The sequence below is a fragment of the Hylobates moloch genome, unplaced genomic scaffold, assembly GCF_009828535.3.
Source record: "Hylobates moloch isolate HMO894 unplaced genomic scaffold, HMol_V3 SCAFFOLD_4, whole genome shotgun sequence".
Lineage (NCBI taxonomy): Eukaryota > Metazoa > Chordata > Mammalia > Primates > Hylobatidae > Hylobates > Hylobates moloch.
The window spans coordinates 4,940,819-4,962,990 of NW_026652279.1; the positions used below are offsets into that span (position 1 = coordinate 4,940,819).

Sequence of the window (22,172 nt, forward strand, 5' to 3'; positions counted from 1 at the left end):
ATCTCTGAATAGACCAATAACAGGTTCTGAAATTGTGGCAATAATCAATAGCTTACCAACCAAAAAGAGTCCAGGACCTGACGGATTCACAGCTGAATTCTACCAGAGGTACAAGGAGGAACTGGTACCATTCCTTCTGAAACTATTCCAATAGATAGAAAAAGAGGGAATCCTCCCTAACACATTTTATGAAGCCAGCATCGTCCTGATACCAAAACCTGGCAGAGACATAACCAAAAAAGAGAATTTCAGACCAATATCCTTGATGAACATTGATGCAAAAATCCTCAATAAAATACTGGCAAACCGAATCCAGCAGCACATCAAAAAGCTTATCCACCATGATCAAGTGGGCTTCATCCCTGGGATGCAAGGCTGGTTCAACATACGCAAATCAATAAATGTAATCCAGCATATAAACAGAACCAAAGACAAAAACCACATGATTATCTCAATAGATGCAGAAAAGGCCTTTGACAAAATTCAACAACCCTTCATGCTAAAAACTCTCAATAAATTAGGTATTGATGGGACGTATCTCAAGATAATAAGAGCTATCTATGACAAACCCACAGCCAATATCATACTGAATGGGCAAAAACTGGAAGCATTCCCTCTGAAAACTGGCACAAGACAGGGATGCCCTCTCTCACTGCTCCTATTCAACATAGTGCTGGAAGTTCTGGCCAGAGCAATCAGGCAGGAGAAGGAAATAAAGGGTATTCAACTAGGAAAAGAGGAAGTCAAATTGTCCCTGTTTGCAGATGACATGATTGTATATCTAGAAAATCCCATTGTCTCAGCCCCAAATCTCCTTAAGCTGATTAGCAACTTCAGCAAAGTCTCAGGATACAAAATTAATGTACAAAAATCACAAGCATTCTTGTACACCAATAACAGACAAACAGAGAGCCAAATCATGAGTGAACTCCCATTCACAATTGCTTCAAAGAGAATAAAATACCTAGGAATCCAACTTACAAGGGATGTGAAGGACCTCTTCAAGGAGAACTACAAACCACTGCTCAATGAAATCAAAGAGGATACAAACAAATGGAAGAACATTCCATGCTCATGGGTTGGAAGAATCAATATCGTGAAAATGGCCATACTGCCCAAGGTCATTTATAGATTCAATGCCATCCCCATCAAGCTACCAATGACTTTCTTCACAGAATTGGAAAAAACTACTTTAAAGTTCATATGGAACCAAAAAAGAGCCCGTATCGCCAAGTCAATCCTAAGCCAAAAGAACAAAGCTGGAGGCATCACGCTACCTGACTTTAAACTATACTACAAGGCTACAGTAACCAAAACAGCATGGTACTGGTACCACAACAGAGACATAGATCAATGGAACAGAACAGAGCCCTCAGAAATGACGCCGCATAGCTACAACTATCTGATCTTTGACAAACCTGACAAAAACAAGAAATGGGGAAAGGATTCCCTATTTAATAAATGGTGCTGGGAAAACTGGCTAGCCATATGTAGAAAGCTGAAACTGGATCCCTTCCTTACACCTTATACAAAAATTAATTCAAGATGGATTAAAGACTTATATGTTAGACCTAAAACCATTAAAATCCTACAAGAAAACCTAGGCAATACCATTCAGGACATAGGCGTGGGCAAGGACTTCATGTCTAAAACACCAAAAGCAATGGCAACAAAAGCAAAAATCGACAAATGGGATCTCATTAAACTAAAGAGCTTCTGCACAGCAAAAGAAACTATCATCAGAGTGAACAGGCAACCTACAGAATGGGAGAAAATTTTTGCAACCTACTCATCTGACAAAGGGCTAATATCCAGAATATACAATGAACTCAAACAAATTTACAAGAAAAAAACAAACAACCCCATCGAAAAGTGGGCAGAGGACATGAACAGACACTTCTCAAAAGAAGACATTTATGCAGCCAGAAAACACATGAAGAAATGCTCATCATCACTGGCCATCAGAGAAATGCAAATCAAAACCACAGTGAGATACCATCTCACACCAGTTAGAATGGCCATCATTAAAAAATCAGGAAACAATAGGTGCTGGAGAGGATGTGGAGAAATAGGAACACTTTTACACTGTTGGTGGGACTGTAAACTAGTTCAACCATTGTGGAAGTCAGTGTGGCGATTCCTCAGGGATCTCGAACTAGAAATACCATTTGACCCAGCCATCCCATTACTGGGTATATACCCAAAGGACTATAAATCATGCTGCTATAAAGACACATGCACACGTATGTTTATTGCAGCACTATTCACAATAGCAAAGAGTTGGAACCAACCCAAATGTCCAACAACGATAGACTGGATTAAGAAAATGTGGCACATATACACCATGGAATACTATGCAGCCATAAAAAATGATGAGTTCGTGTCCTTTGTAGGGACATGGATGAAACTGGAAAACATCATTCTCAGTAAACTATCGCAAGGACAAAAAACCAAACACCGCATGTTCTCACTCATAGGTGGGAATTGAACAATGAGAACTCATGGACACAGGAAGGGGAACATCACACTCCGGGGACTGTTGTGGGGCGGGGGGAGGGGGGAGGGACAGCATTAGGAGATACACCTAATGCTAAATGACGAGTTAATGGGTGCAGGAAATCAACATGGCACATGGATACATATGTAACAAACCTGCACATTGTGCACATGTACCCTAAAACCCTAAAGTATAATTAAAAAAAAAAAAGAAAAAAAAATTATTTTTCCAAAGAATAAAAAAATGCAAGAAGAGTCATGGATATTCTGAAAAGTATAATAAAAGGAACTTTATCAATGTAGCCAAACCTACAATGATGGAATCACTATAGTTATGGTACAGGAAGAGAAAATTAGATCAATGGCTTTCTACCGAGAGCTCAAAATAAATTCAAATATTAATAATATTAATATAATAAAGTAATATAATAATAATAGTATTAATAAGAATTTAGTGCATTTGACATTTGCATTATGCATTTAAGACAACTAGAGAGCAAATAGATTTAATCAATGATGTTGAACTGGCTAGTCATCTGAAAAGTCATTCATACATCATTCATTACACCAGTACAAATTTCAAACGTGTAAAAAATACAAAGGTAAAAAAAAAAACACTGTAAGTAGTAGAAGAAGACAGATATGAGCAGTTTTGTAATCTTTGGATAGAGAAGGTCTTTCATTGCATGAAACCCAGGAACTATAAAGAGGAAAAGTAGATAGATTTTACTGCATTCAAAAATTCTGTTCAGCTAAACATAAATATGTTGAACATAACAAACATAAAAACGTTCCACCACAAATGACAAAACTTAAATTGCACAAATATGACAATGTTAATACCACTAAAATAGAAATAGCTCTTAAAAACAAATAAGCATAACGATGGATGGAAGGTAACAGAATTTGTGAAACAAAAAATATAAAGAGGCAATAAATATGTAAAAAGGAAATGCAAATACAGAATTTTAAAAATAACGCATCGAGTTGGTAAAGCAGAAAATAATGTCTAGTTTTAACATGGGAAATGAGACTCACTCATGCTCCACTAGTGGGAGTGTAAATTTCTACAGATGCTTTGGAAATTGGTAACACATTTTAACTTTATATATTCTTTATATTAAAGACACATATATTTGGAGAAGTATAGAAAGATAAGTACACAAAGATGCTTACTGCAGAATGTATATAGTAGTAAAAAAAAAAAGAGAAATCAATACAACTGGTTAAATAATGTTACCTCCATAAAATGGATTGCTACAAAGTCATTTAGAAGGATGACATGGTTTTTTATATTTACTGACATGGAAACATTTCCTATATATAATGTTGTCCAAAAAGTAGGTTGCAAAGCAGTATATGTAGAATTATTACTTTTATATAAAAGCATATATAATGTTAACCTCTATACATCCATGCAGATGTATAAATATATATTATGTGCATAATGGATGCCTTTGGGTGGGTGACTTTTTAAAGTTTCTATTTTATATATTTCCATATACTTTTCTATAAAAATGTTTATTTTTGTTTATAGAAACTGTAAAATTTAATAATATTTTAATGAATTCATTTTGCTTATCTTTTTAGTTATAATAAAAGTTATTTTGTGCTAAAACATGATTTACATCTACAATGAAGTTTTTGCTTTTTGGTTTTAACTAAATTATATCTAGGGAGTTAGGAAGAAATAAGAAGTTGCTTCCTACAAATATAATTATATTTCCACTTTTGTCTAAACATATTCAAAATAAAGAGTTAAGACTAATAAATCCCAGAATTCCTGTTTTAAAGAGAAATACAGCAGGAGGTCAACAAGTTTTTACTGTAAATAAGAAAAACTACGGCTCAAACTGACTTACACAACAAGAAAATTTACTATTTTATTGGAAGTCCAGATGAAAGGTGGGCTCCAGATCTGGCTTAATGGTGTATGTGGCCCATTATTGTCATCAGGAACTGAAGTCATTTCCCTAGTTCAGCAACTTCACTATATTCAGCCTTGGCTTCAGCCTAAATTGAGTCTCCTCATGGTTCTAAGATGGCTGCCAGTACCAATTATGATACATGCTTCCTTCCATAGAGTCCATCAGGAGAGGAGGAGCAAAACTTCTCCCCTAAGCATGGAATACAAGTCCTCCACTTTGGTCTGATTGGATCAACTTAGGTCACCTGGGCACCTGTGAGCCAACTGTATTCCAGTATAGTGCTGTGTGTTGATGGGTCTGAACTCAGCTGTATCTACTTCTAAAGCTGGGAATGGGGTATAATTTTTCATACCTGAAAAAATTATAAGTCTGTTTGGAATTGGGGAGTGAATAACAATTAGGTAACCAATTGTGTCTACTAAAAATGGGATACGTAGATATTATATTTAAAATGTACAATCAAAAGTTTCATTTGAACTTCAATTGGCTGTTCATATTGATTAAACACATTGGGTAAATTTGTAGTTTATCCACATTACTTTAAGGATATGTGTTGCTTGAGTTCAAGGTTATGAAACAAGTGTAAATTATCATCCAACGTAAATGTCTCATATCACTATTTTCCTCAAAAATCTGCTTTATGATAGGCAGGTTAATTTACAAATAAAAAGAAATTACTGTATTCTAGATACCTTTGTTGCTATCATATTTATAGAAAATGTTTGGATTTTTAAAAAAACTTAGGAGTGAATTGTTATTGTTCTGAAACCATAGCTCAATGACAAAGATACTATTGAGTAATAGATTGTGCTGGAAACAAAAGACTATGCCAAAGAACAGTGATTAGAGAAGGCTTTATATAAAAGCATTTGGATGTGTACACAAGACAGAAATGCACAGAGTTCTTGCTGCGATTAGGGAAAGGGAAAATATTTTGCACCACAAATCTCCCTAAATTTGGGCATATATAATATGTATAATGTTGAATTTGCTTTCTCCTTTACAGCAATTCTTACACTATAACTTATTTATTGCCAGGTCATAAGGATGTAAACACATATTATTAATTTGGTCTAATATTTAACTTATGCTGCAGCAGACCTACATTTCTTTAGTGATAAGTAATGGATTGTTTTCCACACACCAGCAAACGGAGGCGCGAACAAGAGACACATTACGCCCCTCTTTAAGAGCTCAGCATGGCCTTCCGACTCAAATACTAATTGAATATTGACTGAAAGATAGCTTTGGGCTCTCCACATAGAAAACTATGAAAAGCTCTTTGGACTAAATGGCAAATCTACAATTGTGTAGAACTGCTGCTTCGGGGGGAGACGTGCTTCTGATTAATTGAAACAAGTGCACATCTTAAACAGTGCCTGTTCACTTTGAAGGTCTATACTGCTGAATCATAATACACAGCAGTATGTAGGCTGCCTGTGGAAAGAAGATAGTAGAAAGAAATCCTTTTCTTTCCTCCACTGCCAGGCAAACAGGAAGGCTGACAAATTATGTGGGGCTTTTGTCAAAGCTCATAGGGAGTTGTTTCTAATCTGGCCATGGAAAAATGCTGGAGCAAATCATGTCCTTTGCAAATGAGACATTGGTTTGTGTTGACAATATTCTTCAGAAAACATAAAGCCTCAAAGTGCCTTATGGGAAAACACATCACTTCAAGACAAGGTCAAGGCCAATCACTCTCTATTTGCCAATCACCCAGAAGTCTACATTATCTTTCATGGGCCCTCTGTCTTTGTTTAGTGTTATTTCCATTGGAGCTACTCAGAGGTACAGATCATTTTCAAAGCCCCCTCACTGCCTACCAAATAAAGGACAACTGACAGTCTAGTAACATTCAGTGTTTACCACTACCTGGTCCTAAGTTACCTTTCTGATCATGTGGCTTTTATGTGCTCTTTACTGTAGTTTTGCTTGGCTTCTGTCTTTGCTCATGCTGTTCCTAGCATATCTGTTCTCCTTCCTACCCAGGTTCAAATCCTATCTGTTCCTCAGCTGCAAATGCAGCCTCCTCCAGGAAGCAGGCTGTAAACCTTTGGTAAACAGTGTAGTGTTCTGAAGACTTTCAGATGATGTAATGACCTGGTGACCCAGGAATATCTGAATCTTACCATAAACCAAAATCTCCTATTCTCTTAAGAGAGCTATACTGACAGATGATGGTGACAAACGGAAAATACCATCATCCCTCAGTATCTGCAGGAGATTGGTTCTAGGACCGCCCCATTCTGGCATATACTAAAATCTCCAAATCTGCGCATACTCAAGTCTCACCTTTGGCCCTTTGGAACCTGCATAGGAAGTCAGCCCTCCCTATGTGTGGGTTTCACATCCTGCTAATATTATATTTTCAATCCTCGGACTTGCACAGTTCAAACCCAAGCTGGTCAAGGGCCAGCTGTAAAATCAGTATATTAAAACTTTCGAAGACTGGGCTGGAGCCTTTCTCTACTCCTATGCCCAGATCCAAATCTTACCACCTCTATTAACACATAAAAGATAGAAAAGATGGTACCAAAGAATGTGCAAGAAGAGACAGATGATCGGGAATCTTATGCTTCCTATTTATGCAAATAATTCTAACCACTAAATGTGGTCCATCCAATAACTTTTCTGTAATCTTACCACTAAGATAAGACTCTTTCCACTTGGGGAGGAGTGAGAAAGGGCAGGGAGCTTGAACGTACCCTATTCTCTGGGTGCCTATGCAAATTTAGGTTGGTTTGGGAGATTAAATCATGTGGGAGAAAGGACAAATCCAAGATTCTATTTTAGTGTGGTTGGGCACACTGAAAGTTTTCTCCCCAGATTCCAAACTGACACCAGAAGTCATGCCTCCTCCTCTCTCCTTCTATGGGCTTGACATAAACCTGGGTTTATTGTGGGGCTCATGCTTTCCTGGGGCTAGATTAAACTCCATCTGCATCCTTTAGGTCAGCTGGAAGCCAGACGGAATCACATGTACATTTTCTGAAATTATGCTAGGTTCAACCGTATGAGCTTTGTCCAAGTGTCATTATGTGCTTCACAATGTTATGCAGAAGAGTTTTTGCACCTGCAGGGGCATATCAGAGTATCGGTCACTAAAATTAAATATAACTTAAAGGGCAGGCATCTTGCTTTACATTTTTAGAATTTGTAAAAAAACAAAAAAAAAAACAAAAAAAAAAACAAAAAAAAACGAACATTCATAGCCCACACATTGTGACAAGTACATAAAAGTTACTCTAATAAAAGGAAGACAAAGATCAACAATTGCTGTAGGGAAATGCCTTTGAACTATTGATTCAAGATACTTCTACATATAGGCATTGATTTTCTGAGATTTTTCTACAAATCTCCCCACAAAATTATAAAACTGATCTGTGCTGGATAAAACATTCAAACCTAATTCATGACCTTCTCTCACAGTGTGAAGACATTTATATTCTTCTTTTCTCTCCTTTCCCCATAGCTTCCACACATTTCAGTTAATCTTCTTACAATGCTACATTGGTCATGTCATTGTCCCGCTCAGAATTCTTCAGCAGTTCTCCATTGCCTACAATGTGAAGTCCCCCACTCCTCAATCCCCTTACCTTGGTGAAGGGCATCTACCATCATGAACCAACCTTTGTTCTTATTTTCGGTCCAATATTGGAATCTTATACAATTATATTTGTCTGTTCACATGTCCTCAAATTTGCTTTGCATTAGCTCATCTCTAAAGAGAGTTGAAAGTATCCTTCCCTTCTCTCAAAATGTATCACACTGCTATCACTTGATCTTCTCAGTCAGCCTGAGGCTTAGTTCAAATACCACTTCTTCCACCAAGCCTGGCCAAAGGCTATTTCATTCATTAGGCAAGAGAGGCATAGGGACTGGAGCCTTGGAACTCTCCAAGGCGATAAAAAAAATCCAAGATCCTAAATATAGTCTTCAAAATGTAGGAATAAACATGAAAAATCTAAAGTAATATTCAATTAAGTGACTTCCAAACACATATTGACTTTGACTCCATTAATTGTTAAATGTAGTCCTCATAAAAATATTGATACCATTGAAAACAATGGTTTTTTGTTTTTTGTTTTTTTTTAGACAGAGTCTTGCTCTGTTGCCAGGCTGGGGTGCAGTGATGCTATCTCGGCTCACTGCAACCTCCACCTCCCGGGTTCAAGTGATTCTCCTGCCTCAACTTCCCGAGTAGCTGAGATTACAGGCGCGCACCACCATGTCCAGCTAATTTTTGTATTTTTAGTAGAGACGGGGTTTCACCACATTGGCCAGGATGGTCTTGATCTCTTGACCTTGTGATCTACTCGCCTCGGCCTCCCAAAGTGCTGGGATTACATTTGTGAGCCACTGCGCCCTGCCAAGGTTTAAGTTTTCAGGGATTCCTCTGAATGCACCATGATTCCTGAGAAATCATAGTCATTTATTATATAGACAAATAGCTTCAAAAGCAAGATTGAAAAACATACATTCCAGTTTTTTCAATAACCAAGTAGATGTGAAATGTGACATATATTTAAATTTTTTATGAGGTGGGGTAGACCCTCTAAAAGTGGGAATCACTATGACTTTCACAATTCTGCAATAAAATAATGATTACATAAAATGAAGCAATTTTTTAAAAAGTCTAAAATGGCCCAGGCCATTCTTATTGTAAATCCAAGTCTGACAGTGCAATGGGAGGAAGCCCTAGGTGCAGTTAAGTGGCCCAGGTTTGTGCTCTGTAGCCCATTCCAACCAGTGGCACTTCTCTGGACCTGCCTTTTACTTGTTGCAAAACAGGAATTTATAACTCGTCTCACATATACTCAAAGGGCTATTTTAATGAAGCAATGAGATAATCTCAGTGGATAGGCTACAAATTGTAGAGAATATATATTACTATTCTGAATAGTTATGAACCAACAATCATGAACTCATGTATCACCTATTTATTGAACACCTATTATATACACATAAAATCTGTCAGACACCTGGGGAGACTAAATGATCTCTGCAGAGTCAGGAGAAAGAAAAAGAACAGTTATACATTGAAGTAAGGTGTGCTGAATGCCTCAATGTAGTTAACATAGCACGTGGTTAAGTGTAAAGGCTGGAGTCAGACTGCCTCCGCCCCAACCTATGTACTATATCTGTGACTTAAGACAAATTTCTTCTCTGCTTTTCCTCTTGGTTTCCTCTTCTGTAGGATTGGGATGATTAGTACCTATCTTATAAGGTTGCTATAAAGATTAAATAAGGCTTGTAAATATATAGAACAGTGACTACACAGGGTAAAGGGCCAATGAACGCTAACTATTTATTCCTGTACCTTATAACTGGGTGTTACCTTCTACCTAGGAAAGTAATTAAAGGCAAGGGAGGGCTTTTCAAACAGGAGTGCAATGATACTGAGGCTGACGGAGAGCAATGGACAGCACAGGGATGTTAAGTGGCTTAATGGGTTGAAGCGAAGGGTGTGTGCAGAAAAACTGCAGTAGTTAAGCCTGGATGGGGAGCAAAGATCTACTTAGGCCATGGAAGTAAGTTTCGATTTTATCCTGTGCAGGCAACAGAAAGCTACAGAAGAATTCTCAGCCGTTGTTTGAAACAATGGTATCAAACAATTTGCAGACACATGCACTCTTTGGTGGTGAGGATGAATAATCAAAGACTTTAAGATGAGTTGCAGATTTGTGCCTTGGCCAGCTCAGTTATATGGTAGCACCACTGGGTGGCCATTCACTGAGTTAGAAAATATAAGGGGAAAGAATCTGGATGAGAAGAGAAATTGTATCATTGGATGGTGTGAGGACATTGAAAGGAGATGCCATGGAGGTCATTGCTTCTCCAAGTGTGCTCTGTAGACCTGTGTCATCTGTGAACTACTTCTTATTGGCCCTCACGGAGATAAAGTGCTTATACCAGAAATTACATCAATTTAATCACTATCCGTACTACTCAATACAGCTGACAACTTTGATAGCAAGATTTCTTTGCAGAAGAAGGTAATGAGTTGATTTACATTCTAGTCCAAGTTCTTTACAAAGCTTTCACTGACCTGCACCTGTCTGTGGCCACACCTTTAGCAGCACTGATGCAAATGGCTAGATGTATGGGTCTGGCAGTCTGGCAAGAGGCCTATGCTGGAGACAAAAGATTCGCAAATTTTAAGTGTAGAGATGTTAGTAGCTAAAGTCACGGTTAGGGATGAAGTTGCTGAGAGAGACGGTATGGACAGAAGAAGAGGGCTGTGTTTGTTAGGACTGCAATAACCAAGTATCACCAACTGTGTAGCTTGAGCAACAGATATTGTCAGAGGCTAGGTGATGATCAAGGTGTCATCAGAGTAGGCTCCTTCTGAGGTGTAAGAATCTGTTCCATGCCTCTCCCCTAGTTTCTGGTAATTTGCGGACAATCTTTGGTGTTCCTTGCTTGTAGGAGCATCACGCCAATCTGTCTTCCTTTTCACGTGGACTCCGTGTGTGCATATCTCTGGGTCTAGATTTCCCCATTTTATAAGGACATCAGTCATAATGGATTAGAGCCCACCCTAATGACCTCATCTTAATCTTCCAAATAAAGTCACATTATGAGGCAGTGGGGGTTAGGAATCTGACATATAAATTTGGGGGGAACATAATAAATCCGTAACAAGAGCCAAGAATGGAAATCTAGGAAACACCAATATTTACAATTCAGACACTCACCCTATATTGAGTTAGTCCACGTCGGTGTATTTCAACTTCTCAACCAGATTGCTAGGTTCCTAGAGGTCAGGAAGGCCATCTAAAATGACTTTACGTACTTTTTCTACAGGATCTAGTGAGTTTCTTATACATAGAAGTGGCTCAAACAACATTGTCTCATGATGTATAACAAACAAAACTTGAATATGGAAGAACCCCCAAGAAATGTTTTGAACACAGTATGTTATGACACACTGCCTTATAGACAACAGTTGCTATACTTGTCAGAAAAATCGCCAATGTAGATGTTCAGGATATATTTCAACTCATTTGCTTAAACAACTCTATGCCTACCATCCACACCAAAAAGCTGTTTTTCTACATGGGCAACAGAAGGCATAATTATTTGCAAGAATTTTCAGTGTTTTCCCTTTGCTTTCTTAAGAGGCACAGTAGATTCTCTGGACCACTCGGCATGTTTGCCAAAATCCCATTGTCTTTTTAAAAGCATTCCCACTCCCAGAGGGTTTGTAACTTAGCATATGCTCTTGGAACACTTAAGGATTAAAAACAAAAAAAAAAAAATTAACTTCAAAGTATCCCAAAACTTTTTTACTGCACATAAGTAATTCTGAGAAGCACATGATGAGCTGATATTTTCCTCCCATGGGCTGCTGAAAAGACATCAATATATTATCAATTTATTTCATATCTCTCAATTTTAGCATGGCAGACAGCAGATGCGAACACTTGAGGGCTTGATAATTCAATTTATTTTCAAACGTTTTTCCCACTTGTTAAAATAAAAGGAATAACAGAGCAAAAGTAATTTTCTTTGACTAGTGAAATGTATCAGAAAAGTCCATATCTAAGAAGCAGTTTTACTTTTTATTGATGTTTTCTATATAGCGTATTCTTATTACCATATCCAATATGCAGTAGCTCTGTGGTTATTATTTATTTATACCTTAACTACACCCAGAAAGGACTTTAGGCATCTTACAATAAAATAACAGAAAATAATGCCAAAATCCTGTAAGAGAATAAAAGTAGAGAAAATGAGCACATTTATTTATGCCTAAATATGTAGAACTTACAGGTTCTGTGATATAACTTTGGCAACATTGTGGCTTATGGTAAATTAAACAACCTAATTTTGACTAAATCAAATGAAATGCACTAAAAAACACATACCCAATATGAAAACTTATTTCTTTGGCTTCTGCTGATTTTAATGTTTGATCACTTAAACACACACTATGGTGATTCAAGTTCAACTAGGATTCACTCATTGCAAGGGATTCATAAAGAAGACTTTTCTCTGTAATGGATCTAGAAATTTGTCACTTTTTGGTATTAACAAACAAAGTCAAAGGTAATAGCATGTTTATGTAACATAACTTATTTTGAAGCCATTTGGTAATTGGTTTACTCTGAGAAGCTTTTATAAAAGTAAAAATTATAGAGACAACGCCTCTGTAATAAAGGTGACTGTATTTAAGACTATTTCCTCTCTTTAGAAGCTCTCTAGGAAATAAAGCATCAGTGTGAAGTCTCAACAGTTGAACACTTACTGAACACCTACTACATGTCAGGTACTGTTTTGGGAGATGGGAATCTTACTGACTAGTGAGTGATTGGCATGTGTAAAAAGGGTAATTTAAATATAAACTATAGGAGGTAAAAGAAAAGATTGACTAAGGAGTTATGGCAATACTTAGCCCACTACAAAGCTTTGAGTAAGGTTTCTTAAAGGAGGTAACACTTGAGTTATAATAATTAAAGGACGAACAAGAATGAATCGCATGAAGAAAGGTGAGAAAGATATTTTGCAATAAGAACTAGTATGAGCAAAGGTATTGTAGTCTGAAATACTGTGGAGGAGTTTGGTGAACTAAAATGCAAGAATACTATTTTTACTGTTACTGATAATATTTGCCCATGTACCCCATATTAAAGATTTTAAGCAACTAACATGTTTTTTTTCTCTTACAATGCTTAATAATTTTTCCCCATTTTGCAGATCAGGAAACTAAGAAGTAAAGACATGGATAACGTCCCCAGGGTCACAAAGTCAACATGTCACAGAGCTGACCAGGAATTTGAACCAGGGACTGACAGTCCACAGAGTTAGAGGTCTTAGTCTCTGTACTCTATTGCATATTACCTACTTATGCGAGTCTTACTCTATCTAGATATATAAAGTTTTGAACATATATATATATATATATATATATATATACATGCTTAGAATTTACTCTCTACACAAAAAAGCATTTTATGAGTTCATTTTTAATGGTAACAATATGGTAATAGTCAATATCATTAGTGTAAACCAACATTTTTAAAAGAGCTATTTGGATTGAGGACAAAAATATTAGGACTTGAAAAAGGCAGGTGACCTATTCAATGATAACAAGCATAGTGCCTTTCCTCATAGTGGCTATGAAGAAAATAAGGAACTCTGAGGATCCCATCATTTACCAATTGAGTGACCCAAGACCCCTTTATCTGAGTCTTCTGATAAGCTTGTGGCAAATCTTCCCATGTACGTGTGCTTGGCATTAGCCATTTAAAATATTTCCTATGAGTTCTATCCATGTTACTTTTGTTCAAAGTGAGCTTTTGAAGCCGGACAAATGGGTCCCTGTTTTTTGTTAAAAGAAATACAAGTGAAATGTCTCAACAAAAGTGAAAGAACAGGCCGGGCGCGGTGGCTCACGCTTGTAATCCCAGCACTTTGGGAGGCCGAGGCGGGCGGATCACAAGGTCAGGAGATCGAGACCACGGTGAAACCCCGTCTCTACTAAAAATACAAAAAAAAATTAGCCGGGCGTGGTGGCGGGCGCCTGTAGTCCCAGCTACTCGGAGAGGCTGAGGCAGGAGAATGGCGTGAACCCGGGAGGCGGAGCTTGCAGTGAGCCGAGATCGTGCCACTGCACTCCAGCCTGGGCGACAGAGCGAGACTCCGTCTCAAAAAAAAAGTGAAAGAACAGAGATGTATTGTACCCTGGACCTCCATCTGGTTTATAGGTAATACTCTAATCATAACTACCTGCCTTCTGGTATTCTTGCATTTTAGTTCATCAAACTCCTCCATAGTGTTTCATGATGATAATCATGATAATAGCAATAATGAATATAAGGCTTGTGATGGCTAGTACTTCATATATATTAACTTGCCCAATCCTTTCAGATAAAAACACTGCACATATCAACTTAGCAATAACACGAGCTAACACTTGTATTGCACTTACACATTCCCGATATTGTTCTAACAGCTTTACTATATTATCTCAATTAATTTTCACAAAAACCCAATGATCAAGGTACCACTGCAATTCCCATTTCATTCATGAGTAAACTGAGCCTCAGAGAGGTTAATTGTCTACGATCACAGAGAGAGTTAAGGGTACACCAAGAAAGCAAACCCAGGCATTCTAATTTCACAGTCTATACCCTTAACCACTGTCCTTCACTGTCCATCAATATATCGATAGCAAGGGCTAGACTCAATGCATTGGCTGAATTCATCCCCCTTTCCTCATCTATTAAAAACAGAAAAGTAATCCTATCACGTGCCTAGACTGACAAATGAAAAAGTAATAATTTTGATCATTGGCCCTCCAATTTAGCAAAAACTATAAAACCAACAAGAGAAGTACTGTAGTTGCCAGAGACAGGGAACACAGAGTTCTAAATTTCAGATCCTTCTCTTGGATGCTTTACAGGGGCCAGGGTCAGATCACTGATACTTGTTAAGCAATTGTAAAAGGAGACAGTGCTGGCAAGAACCAGATAGCTGGTATCCTACCATCCAGATTTACATGGTGGATGGGTATCTTGGACCAATTTAGTTAAAAGTGATTAACATTCTATTATTTAAATGATGGTTGGGTAGTCTTATTTCCATCCCTTTTTGCAAATCCATAAAAACTCAGGCCCAGTGTTGTCATATTTACTTGTAAGAGAAGCCAGAAATCCAGATTTTTTATGTGAAATATTTTGATAGTTTTAAATGTTGAGAACTAATTCAAAATTTGAAAAGTGCTTTGTGGACGAAATGCATTTGTGGATCAGTTTCAGCCCATAGGCCACAGTTTACAATTTCTCATGTAGTCTGCTGTCTTATAACCTTTTGAAATTTCACCTTATGTGAAGATTTAGACAGCTGGACTAATGAAATCTAACTTCATCTCTAACCATCTTGGATTCTTTAAGACACGGTCTTCTTTTGTAATGTAAAAGCATACCAAATACAACTTTGAATGAATTTATACGTCTTGGTAAAAAGTAATCTCATTGTCCAGAAAGAACTATCAACTCCTATATCTGGAGAGGACATTAGAAATTATCCGAAGCTTGTCCATCCCCCTCTCCACATGAGAGATTAAGAAATTATCCCAGAGACTTGCCTACAATCAGTGGCTCCTTAGTGGCAGGGTTTGAGCTAAAACACAGGTTTCAAAATATAGGCTGAGTATTCCTTATCCTCAATGCTTGGGAGCAGAAGTGTTTTGGATTTTTAAAGGATTTTAGAATATTTACGTCATACTGGTTGAGCATCCCTAATCCAAAAATCTGAAATCCAAAGTGCTTCAATGAGCATTTCTGTTGAGCATCATGTCATGATCAAAAAGATTTTAGAGCATTTCAGATAGTATATTTTTGGATTATGGATGCTAAATCTGTATATCCTTTCCCTTCATCATGTAGCTTTTTTCATTGTTATGGAAGTCATTTAGGCTCCTAGATCCAGCCATTCCTGCAGTCACTTCTGTACCAGTCTCTTCACTTACATGAACCAGTAAGTCACTCAACCACTTTTTTGATTTAGCCACTTGTGCTGGGTTTCTGCCACTTAGAACCAACAGAATCTGACATTGTCTAACAGTGACTCTTTTCCACACTTCTACCTAGTGTTCTTCTCCAGACTGCAATACCTGTTTTTCCTATGCTTACTCAAATGAAATTAATTCTTAAAGACCTAACCCTAGTCTACTTTCTCTATGAAGATTTTTTCTACTATTGTATCAGATCCTGTGTGTGCATGCACTCTTCTTTCTTCCTTCCCCACTTTAGTACTTCCAATCAGCGTCTTACAACTAAAACTTTCTTATTCAGCTTATTTGACATATATGTATGTTATCTTCCAAACTAGAAGCTCCCCCAATTCAGGAACCATATCTCACAGGTACCAATTTCTTCTGCCATCGAGCCTGGGTGAGTGCTTGGTGCCGTGAGTAACTGGTCAGTTATTTAGAACTTATTTCTAGGTTAGAACTCTCATCATTCCAGCTTAAGTTTTATAGACACCTGTCCCCAAGTCACAAATGCTGGTTATATTTCAATATGATAGCTTATGATTGTTTATTAAATTCGCTTTTGCAGTGGGAAGATCCCTAAGTCATTTGACTTTTATCGTTTTACTCAGTGCAATTCTTCAGGAATGAAACATTTAATTTCCTTTGTTCTTCAGTCCAGTTTTAGGGAATCATAAGCCTATACTAGGTGTGTAATGAGGCAAGAACCTCTCATGGTGTTCTGCATCTTCAGAAAGTCTCTGCTATCAGTGCATAACAGGGGCTTTCCAATGCACCAAGGAAAATAGGGCGGGGAGAATGCCAACAAGCCCATTTAAATAATTCAGTTCTTCCCCTGATGAAGAGAAACAATTCTGTTTGAAGAAAACTTGGTTTAATGGTCACTTTATTCTCTCAAAAGGTATAATTTTTTTTTTTAGAATGCAAGTCATATGTTGCACTAACAAAGCAAACCTTAAGAATTTTGAGTAGACCCAAGTGCCTCAAAATATATGAGTAGACAACTTTATTACTGATTCAAATCACACACATACTTGCGCTCTCTCTCACACACATATATAGTTAGTTAGCACTAGGTCTTTTTATGAAAGGTATGCCTTTTTAGTCTTGCCCAAATAAGCCCAAGTAAATGAATAAGGAGAGAATTTCTATGGCTATGATTCAACATTAGCCATAATTTCCTGGGCAGATACAAGCTGAATCATACGGAAATGAGTAGCTTGAACTTACAAGACATTTGTCCTCTTGAATGAAATAGGAATTCCTGTGTAATAGACAGTTTTAAGGATTACCCTTTTCCCCCATCATACACAGACACACGTGTACACTATACCTATGTATATAGACACAATACTCATTTTAGACTATTAGAATAATTCCTACCTCATTTAAAAAATGGTCATGTCAATCTAAATATTACATGAATTGCTAACAGTGCCTGCTTTTACATTTCCTCACTATAAGCAGCTAGTTCACACAAGGTAGCCACCCATCACCGTTACTACATAATTTAGAAACATATGGTATAGCTTTGCCATGCCAACTTCTAGGTATTCACTTTACCATTCTGACAAAAGAAGAAGAAAATCAAAGAACTGCTTTCCAAACTGTCATTTCTGAGCTACTGAAACATACATTGTTACATTCTGGTGGGGAGATTTTTGTTTTGGTCATAAATTATTCCACCATGTTATATTTCAATTCACAGTAATGTAACATAATATACCAGTAAATGATAAAATGTTTTTTCAAATAGTCCGTTTAAAGTCCCCTCTTTAATTGGGAAGATTGTTGGAATGCTCTTTTTCTCAGTAAAAGTGAAACCAACGTAATTACCAAAATTATCCAAGTGATAGTACTGTCTCCTTCTGTTCCTTCCGAAGTGTTCTTCTGAGCTAAAATCTTTTTCCTTTCAGCTTAAACGGCATAGAAAAGTCGATACAGTCTAGTATTCAAATTTACCCACTCACAGCCCATCCCTCTCCTTCATATTCTTTAAGAAGTTAAACCTAAGCATTCACTTTGCCCATAGTGACTATATTTGATGGGTGTATAGGGGAAGAAAGGAGGACCTCTCTCAATTCAGAGAGAAATAACTCTGGGTAAAGAAGTACACCTGACATGTTGTTAGGATTCTAGGGCTCTTTTTATCCTAGACTATTTCTAGCCAGTATCTCATATTAAAAATATAGGATTTGGAATCAGAATGTTTCACACTTCAATTGCCATCTTTTACCCATCTACGTGGTGCTTTAGGCAAGTAACAAAATTTCCAAGTTTCATTTTTTTAAAAACAAGGATGGCAATTCGTACATTGTTAGAGTTAGGAGATTTAAAAAATGACTTAAGAACAGAAAAAAATAACTTTGGCTAAAAACTAAGGAAATCTGAATAAACTACAGACTTTAGTAAATAATAATGTATCAATATTAGTTAATTGTAACCCATGTCCCATATTACCGTAAGATATTAAGAAGGGAAATTAGATATGGAGTATATAGGAACTCTGTACCATTTATCAATTTTTCAGTGAATTGAAAGCTGTTCAAAAAGATAAAATCTATTCTTCAAAAAATAATCTATGTGCAGTGCATATAGTAGGTACTGGAAAAAGTGGTAGTTAGTACTGTGATATAGATTAGTTGGTTTCATACGGTGCATTATACTCTGTACAACATGGTCTTTTCTCCACAATTCAGCAATTCCTTTTTATAGATCTCATTCTCTCTCTGACCTCCATATCACCCTATCCCTTTCTCTACATTTTTCCTCTGACTTTTTCTAGTTCATCCTTTTCTATTCTACTGCAAACTCATGTTTAATTTACAACTAGTTTGTCTTTCTCCAAGACTAACTTTAGCTCATCAACTCTATTTGTTGGCTTTAAACTTTACCACAGTGATTATGCAAACCTTTTAATTACACTCAATGATTGCTTATTTTTTAAAAATCAGAGTTCCAAGCTTTCTACTTGAAGGAGCAAAACACACTTCTAGAAAAGCATTAAAAACTTACAGCAGTGAAAAAGCTTCTTTTTGTAATAAGGAGATATATATATATATATGATTTTTTTTTTTTTTAGTTTAGCTTCCCAGTATAGCCAACAGCCCTGGGATAGCTTTACTGGGATATGTATTTAGCAACAGTTTGCTGTGACAACTAAGAATAGTTTGACCAAATGTCAGTGTTATCAATCTGTCCTGGAGTCTCTCTGAGGTTAAGGTCACCTGTAAAAATGCAACCAGCATGCCCCTCAAAACCACAGCTTTGAGTGGATTCAGGTAAAACATACAATCAGATCAGAAAAATCTGGCCTTATAATGATCTCTAAGGTAACTGAAGTTTCTGTTTAGAAGAACTGTGTCTCTGTGGGATTTATTTCTCCATGCTAGCTCTGGACTTAAGCATCTATTTAAAGGACAGAGCTGTAGAGACTTTGATAAATGTCTCTAGACATCCCCCCCACCCCTTTCGACCTAACACTTAAAGTCACAGTTTTCATTGTCAAAGGAATGGGATATTTTTGGCTGATGCTGTTATTACTGGGATAGATTTTGGAGGTTGAAGTTCCCATGCTATAAAGACACAATTACAATAGGAATTCCAAGCTGAAATGTGAAATATTAGGCCCTGTGGACTCAACATCCAGCCTTAAAATAATATCCCGAAAACTTTTACTTCTCTGAGGATACTTTTGCTCTACGGCAGTCCAAAATACGAACTGAAAAAACAAGGGGCCACAGATAGAGATGGAGAGTCATGTGCGTAACCCACCTCCTGTCTCTCACCCTGGAAATGAGTTTTATCTTTTAATAAAACTGATATCCAAGCTCGTGATGGCTGAAATAAATCATCAGTGCTGGGTGGTGTGTGTACACATGTAAGCAAAACAGAGAAATCTGTGCTAACTCAAGGTAAGAGTGGATAAATACGGAAAACCTAATGCTACTACAGCAACATGTAATTTAGCCTTAAATGGCAGCACCTGAAAAATGCACTATTTTAAGACACTAGTCTCACAGTCTTGATGGGGTTAGGACTGGCCTCTCACACTGCCTCTGTGTGGGGCTTGACTGGCTTTTCTGATAGCTCAAGTGCTGCAAATTTATTTAAATGAGAGAATAGAACGCTGACTTTCTTCACCAACTCACTCCAACTGGGTTCCTGACTGCTTCTCTTCTGTCCCCACCCCCCGCCACTGCCCCTCACCTTGCAGTACCCCTCATCCCTTTCTCCAGCTAAAGAACAGCTGATAGAAATAGGCGCCCTTTTTTTTTTTTTTTTTAACATCAAAGGCAGCCCAGAGCAGCCTCAGCCTTGCCCCAGCCTCAGACAGAAAAAGCTTTTGATGCCTCTGATTGCGAAGCTTTTTGCAGCTGTACTTTATCAAGGCAGTAGTGGCAGGGCTTGGAGGACCCAGGCGAGCCAGAAGGTGGCGGCGAAGTCACCTTGGGAAGAGGAGAAGAGGGTCAAAGAGAGGAAGGCGGAGGGGCTGACCCGGACGGAAGGACCAGAGGGCGTGCCCCTGCTCTGGGGTCAGTGAGGAAGGGTCAGGGGGATTGGAGAGAATTCCAGCCATAAGGAAGCAGTGCCCGAGGACTCTTTGGCGACCCTAGTCGGTGATCAGCTGACCCGGGCAGGGAGAGGAGGGCGCCCTTCGCAGAGTCACGGGAAGCTTCGCCTTCTGGGCTTGCTTTCTCCCGCCTGCCCCTACGATTGCTCTCTGCCCCAGCGAGCGGAGCACTGCTCCAAGACGCTCTTCTCCCTCCACCTCGGCGCCCCCACCTGCCGTTGCCCCCGCCCGCCGAATGCACGCCCAGGAGGGCGGGCCCGGATTTGAGCGCAGCCGCCCGCCGCTGGAGAGCGCTGGGAGCCCTGCAAGCGAGCAAGGCCTCTCTGGGCGCCGCGGGCAGCAAATCACTCCCCGAGCCTCTCGGGCCACAAAGCGGGACCTGCCTGCCTCGCTCCCCAACGCTCCCGGGCTGGGGGACTCGGGCAAGCGGCACTGCGCTCCGCGGCCCTCGCCGGTCCCAGGCAGCTCCAGGAGCGCTCCAGGCTGGGTTGGGCTGGGCCTGGGCGAGCCCGGCCGCTGGGAGGGGGCCTCGTAGCCCTTTCCCCAGGGCGCGGTCTCCACCTCTCCTGCTCCTCCTCGCCAGCTGCGCCGCCAGCTCCCATTGTTCGCCCCGCCCGCCTGGCGACGTCCGGGTGCTGCTCCCTGGGCCTCCCAGGCGCACCTACCTTCTGCTGCCGGCGAGCCATGTCGGTGGGCTGCTTGGCATTAAAGGGGTAGGCGATGCAGCGCATCACGAACACATACAGCTGCAGCCTCTTCTTCCTCTCCTCCTCCTCTTTCTGCAGCCGCTCCAACTCTTCCTTCTCCTTCTCGCTTACCACCGACGGGCTGGGGCTGGAAGGCCGGCCGCCGCCAGCGCGGCTGCTGGGTTGCAGCCCCCCGGCCCCGCCGCCGCTGCTCACACCGCTGCCCCCGCCGCCGCCTGCACCCACCCCGGCTCCGGCGCCGGCGCCGCCGCCCCCCAGCCCGGCGCTGCCGGCCGAGCCCTCGCTGGTACGGCTGGGAGACAGGCGCGCGCCGGACGCGGCCGAGCCGAGCACCTCCTTGCCGCTCTCCTCTTCCACGATCTCATCCGATTCTTCTTCGCTGGACGAAGGGTCCAGCATAGTGGCGCCTGGGGAGCGGGGTCTCTGGAGCCCCGGGCTTGGAGTGCAAAAGGTGGGGGGCGCTGGAGGCAGTTGGGGATCAGCTCTCCCGGGTGGGCGCTTCTCCCCAGGTCAGGGAGCGAGAGCGCTGCTGCTCAGCCTCGGCCGCCGCGACTGATCCTCTGCCCGGCGGTCGCGAGCTGGGCTCAGACCCAGGAGCGCGAAGGGAGGAGGGGAAGGAAGAGGTGCGTCCGTGGACTCGAGGTGGGCAAGGGGGAGAATCAATTGCGAGCCTCGAGCCCGCAGCCGGATGCCATCTGCGGCCGCTGAAGGAGGCGCCTCCAGAAAAGATGCCGAGTGTTGCAAGCTGTCGATGCAGCCAAGAGCCGAAGAGGCATCTTGCCGATTGGGGAGGGAGCGGCGCTTACGTGTTTATTGGCTTAACTCTCCCGTGTCCGCGGCGTAAAGGGCTGCTGCAGAGGGCTGGAGGGGGGAGAGTGCGGAGCGTCCTCAGAACCTCAGTACTTCTGACCCCAATACCTTGCCACCCTCCTTCTTTGCCGGCTTCGTGGATAGTATTTTTCTTGATC

At 39.9% G+C, this 22,172-nt stretch overlaps 1 protein-coding gene across 6 annotated transcripts in view; it reads right to left on the bottom strand.

Moving 5' to 3' along the window:
- CADPS (calcium dependent secretion activator) overlaps window positions 1–21,964 on the bottom strand; it is a 487,405-nt gene extending 465,441 nt beyond the window's left edge. For 4 of the 6 annotated variants that reach the window (XM_058437125.1, XM_058437123.1, XM_058437122.1 and 1 more), the window contains exon 1: window positions 21,163–21,963. In XM_058437125.1, coding sequence (XP_058293108.1) covers window positions 21,163–21,603 — 441 coding nt within the window. In that variant the 5' untranslated portion in view covers window positions 21,604–21,963. Of the gene's footprint in view, window positions 1–21,162 lie in introns of all 6 variants that reach the window. The other 2 variants (XM_032149412.2, XM_058437124.1) reach the window with 2 other exon arrangements.
- Window positions 21,965–22,172: the final 208 nt, after the last annotated feature.